Source organism: Alosa sapidissima, chromosome 14 (assembly GCF_018492685.1).
Source record: "Alosa sapidissima isolate fAloSap1 chromosome 14, fAloSap1.pri, whole genome shotgun sequence".
In the NCBI taxonomy this organism is placed as follows: Eukaryota; Metazoa; Chordata; class Actinopteri; order Clupeiformes; family Clupeidae; genus Alosa; species Alosa sapidissima.
The window spans coordinates 20,469,766-20,474,765 of NC_055970.1; the positions used below are offsets into that span (position 1 = coordinate 20,469,766).

General features: G+C 44.0%; 1 protein-coding gene and 1 long non-coding RNA gene across 3 annotated transcripts in view; one reads left to right on the top strand and one right to left on the bottom strand.

The window, feature by feature from the left end:
• LOC121682165 overlaps positions 1 to 5,000 on the top strand; it is a 19,965-nt gene that overhangs the window by 11,549 nt on the left and 3,416 nt on the right. The gene's annotated exons all lie outside the window — the stretch shown is intronic.
• The window catches only part of LOC121682164 (collagen and calcium-binding EGF domain-containing protein 1-like), a 33,316-nt gene that overhangs the window by 9,006 nt on the left and 19,310 nt on the right, over positions 1 to 5,000 (bottom strand). For both annotated transcript variants that reach the window (XM_042062207.1, XM_042062208.1), the window contains exon 3: positions 1 to 48. This exon is cut by the window's left edge and continues 5 nt beyond it. In XM_042062207.1, the coding sequence (XP_041918141.1) occupies positions 1 to 48 (48 nt within the window). The remainder of the gene's footprint in view (positions 49 to 5,000) is intronic.

Below are 5,000 nucleotides of genomic sequence, written 5' to 3' on the forward strand. Positions count from 1 at the left end.
GGTATGCACTGGCCCATGACGAAACGAAAGCCCTCACAGCATTTCCTCCTGGAAGAGAGTCAGAGTTGAGGATTATAGGAAGGTTGCTGATGGAAAATGCATGCTGTTTCCACAGGTCTGCCGACATGTGTAAAACATGGTAAGACTTTTGGAGGATATAGTTGGAAAGGAACAGAACAGGGTAGTTAGTGTACACACTATAACATCCAAAACCTTACTGCTGCATTTAGTCACTCAGTATTCCATCATCACATATGTGTTAATGATATGTGTTATGTGTCATTGTCAACAGGGATCTTTTTAACAGGAACATAATTTTGTGTCTGTCTACATCTTTGGGGGACTCCTTATAGCACATTTCCAAACCACAGCCAACCTCACTATCTCTTTTGAAGTCTCTGTCCTTCACCTGCTCTACCAGCAGGGGGAGTTCTCAGCCTTCACCTGTCTCTCTCTCTCTCTCAGGAGGAAATTCAATTTAATATTCATTGAAACAGTATGTACAGCAATGTATAGCAATACATCTTTGCCTGAACATATGTAAACTCTCACGCAATGAAGAACTACAAAAACAAACAAGCATGTTTTTCTCATTCTTTCTTTCTATTTTACTCTCCCTTTCTCTTTCTTCTCCCCCTTCTCTTCCCCCTCTCCGTGTTTCCCAGCGCTGTTCTGGAGAGGAGACGGCAATGGTGTGGACATCACTCACTGCAGAGAGCACATGTTCCAGGCATTAGGCACAGGATTACAGAACTACAGAGAGGAAATTGTCATCTGGAAGACAGAAAGCATCACGCAAGCTCAAACACTACCAGACAGAACAGGGCATACACCCTCTCTCTCACACTCTCCAAAACACACACACACACACACATACACACACACATACACACACACACACACACACACACACACACACACACACACACACATACACATACACACACACACACACACACACACTCACTCATCCACACACTCACTCACATACACACTCACTCACATACACACACATTCTCACACACAAATACACGTAAAGGGTGAGAAAGGGGAAAGAGAAAAAGAAAGAGACAGACAGAAAAAGAAAGAAAGAAAGAAAGAAAGAAAGAAAGAAAGAAAGAGAAAGCTGTGTGGAACAGAAGGAAAAGGTAGATGAAACATGACGTGCTGAGCCCCAGTACATCACATGTTCTTGTCACGGGCCATTTAGCATGGCGAGTCTCCTTCAAGCGCTTCCCCACAGGACGACAAGGTGCTTTCATTCAGCTCCAGAAACCCACACAGCACCCTTAAATCACTCCTCTCCTTTGACCTCTTCTTTTCATTTCCTCTGCTTTTCTCACACTCTTTCCCCTCATCCCTTTCTCTCTCTTCTCCCTGTCTGCCTTCCTCTCTCTCATTCTCTCTTTCCTGTACCTCTCTCTTTGTGTCTCGGTCACTCTCTCTGTCCATCAACTTTCTCTCTCTCTCTCTCTCTCTCTCTCTCTCTCTCTCTCCTCTCTCTCTCTCTCTCTCTCTCTCTCTCTCCCTCTCTCTCTCTCTCTCTCTCTCTCTCTCTCTCTCTCTCTCTAATTAAATGGATAATAATGTCTGACGCTGTGAGGAGACTGTGGTGATTGGACACAGATGACTCGCTGGTTTAATCTGTCCATTATGGGCTTGTGGAGGGAGGGAGGGAAGAAGGGAAGGCACTGCAGAGAGGAGGGAGGGGTGAAGCCGAAATGACCCTCATTTCCAACCCAGCCAGTCATTTTAGGCTAAGGAGATGTCACAGTTAAGAAATAAAATAAGTTTTTGCAATTATCCACTATTTGAGTTAACAATACAACTGAGGTTTTAAAACATTCTCTAATGCTTTCTGGCACACAGAAATGCTTTATAACAAAGACAAATCAAATGTCAAATATTGTGTCCACTACACTCATGCACAATGGCATGAGTATTGGACTCAATATATAATTGGCCTTTTACCTGAAACTCAATCTAGAATAAAGTTATGATGGTCAGACAGTTAGGCTCCTGGGGCATTCAAGGAGTAAATAGATGTGCTTCCCATCTAACCCACTAGACAGATTCCTTACATGCAATTCGAAAGAGCGTGGATTTGGAACCACTGGTCACATGTTACACTGCTACAGCTGAAAACCACTACACTGATGTTCTTCCAATGCCAGGTCACTGCAAAGCTTAGACCCCTCAGCAAAAAAAAAAGATTATAGATGATATGGCACAAAAGCCTTGGCACATTTGAACTGGAATCAGTGAAAAAAAATGGATTAACTGTGCAGATCAAGCACATGAGCACTGAGCATTTTTAGAATGGAGAGTGTGAAATGTCTTGCTATGAAGAAAGATGTCCACAGACGAGACGAGACTACATGCCCAGGGAGGAGATCCTTGGTTGAGACCCCACTGCTCTGAAGAGGCATTGGAAGGAAGAACATGCACTAAAGAGCAACATACTTTAGACAACTGGAAATGTACATTGCAGTAAAAATAGTACAAACAAATCTTCCCCATGTCCTGACAGGAAACAGTAAAACAGATTGCCATGTTTTCTAAAAATATAGCCTATCTTTGATAGCACTGTGATATCCTGTGTCTGTTTCCTGTGCTTTATGCTGTTGGTATCTGCATCTCGGTTTTACACAGGATGGTGCAGATGCCTATACTGGTTATTTATGGAGGGTTACGGGCAGTGCGTTATCTTCCTTATTTTATGGATGCTCATTCACTATCATCAGTATCGTCAGCCACATGTCTTTTAACTCGTTATACAAACACTTATGTCATACACAGGCACTGGGAATCAGGCTGCATAGATGACTCTCTGCGTTGACTGATCTTCGAAAGATCCATTGAGCTCTCTCTTTAATGTTCTCTCTCTTTCTTTAATGTTCTCTCTCTCTCTCTTCTCTCTCTCTCTCTCTCTCTGTCCTCTGAACAGTATTTTCAGGAGAAAGTCAGACACATTCCCCTCCCCTGCATCACTCTCCCCTCCACTGTCAACTCTCCTCATAAGACCCCTACTGATTCTGGGTCAGCTGGCGGCAGGCCCTGACGAATTAGGGTTAACCTGTCTGTGGTAGCTTCCACTGACCTGAGTACACAGAGAGGCAGGTAGTGTTTGCGTTTCTTGTCAGCGGAACGGCTCACACATGTGCTGATGTGGCTGTCAACAATCTGGAAATGGATACTAAGTGTTTTCCAACAAAAGCCTTGGAACTACTGACCTTTCACTTCTGCATGTGTGACAGAGAAAGTGTGTGTACACGGGGGTGTTTTACAATCTGTGTGTGTATGTGTGTTCATGAGAGAGAAAGAAAGAAAGTGACAGAAAGATTACATTAGTGTGTGTGTGTGTGTGTGTGTGTGTGTGTGTGTGTGTGTGCGGGCGCGGGCGCGCGCACGCGCGCGCGTGTGTGTGTGTGTGTGTGTGTGCGCGGGCGCACGTGTGCGTGTGCGTGTGTGCGCTACCACTCACACTCACCACATGTGTGTGTCTGTGTGTGTCAAGCATGCAACCACATAACACACACACAGAGACACATGTGTAAAGTGAGTGTGAGTGGTAGCCTAAGGCCAGGAGTAAGGGCAGTAATTGTGTACAGCTTGTTAATGTCAGTCTGGGTCAAAAGGGAGAGTGAACCACAAAACTAAAGGCTAACCGAAGGGGCTGGTCCTCTCTCTCTCTCTCTCTCTCTCTCTCTCTCTCCTCTCTCTCTCTCTCTCTCTCTCTCTCTCCCTCTCTCTCTTTCTCTCTCTCCCTCTCTCTCTCCCTCTCCCTCTCTCTCTTCATCTCCACCCCCCCCCCCTCTCTCTACAACCTATTTAACGACTCAATTTGATTTCAATAGAAACTAGTGCAGTGCCCGTTCAAACATGCTATTCCTGTAGCCCAATTACATGCCTGCAGGTAGGCCTGCTTGAAAAATAGAATAGGGAAAAACATAATTCCAGGTAAGCATTCAATAATGAATAGGCCTACAGATAATATAATAATATAATACATGTGAAGTGAGCAGAATTTAAGCATGGCTACATGTGACATTTTTTACAAATCAAAATTACATAATCCTAACAGTTGTTTTGAGTCAAGGCTATATGCTTAGCCTATTGAATAACTTGATGATAGAGAAAACAAACCATTTTGTGGAATGATGCATCATATGAAATTTGCAGCGGTGTGACTCAAAAACAGTCTGGTGGCCTATAAGTGACATCACACTCTGTCTGCCACTCGTTGCTTGTCGCTGGTTATGCTTTGCATGTGTGCCATTCTGAGACGTTCTTTAATTCGGGACCATCATCGCTCGTTTTAATTTAGGACCTTGCAGTTGGAACTGTTGTTTGCTTATTCAAAGTCTAAAGACAGTCCAAAGTAGCCTGGGCTATTTCGAAGTGTCCGTTTATTGCACATCATTTTATACGTCATTTTGAAGAGCCACTGCATACCTGTGTGTCTTGGCGTGTTGTTGCAAAATCCGCGGAGTTCACTTTACTGTTGAGGTCAGACATGTTAAGTTTTTACCCGTGTAACCTACACTGATCCAGCTCTGCCAAAGCCCTGCTTCTATCCTCACTGGTAGCTTACAGTACAGTGCTGTGTGGGAGGGGGAGTGGCTAGCGGCGAAAGCCAATGTGCTTCTTTTACCGATATATTTAACAATATCTTTTGCATTTCTTATTCAAACAACATCAAATTTGGCACTGCACTTACTCATGCCAATAGCAAGACACCTGCCAAGTTTGAAATCAGTCTGACAAACGGTCAGCGAGATAAAAGGATACAAGGATACAAGGAAGTTTATCGTCACATGCATATAGTTACTGTGCATATAGGTACTGTATAGTTATGTCTGGTGTCAGCCTGTTTGTGCATTTATGGGGGGGGGGGGGGGGTAAAAAGTGTAGTAGAAGAGGGGTTTAGTAGATTAAGTGGCAAGGGCTGCATAAGAAAGGTGGATATATAAGATATGCGTGCCACAGACAGACAGACA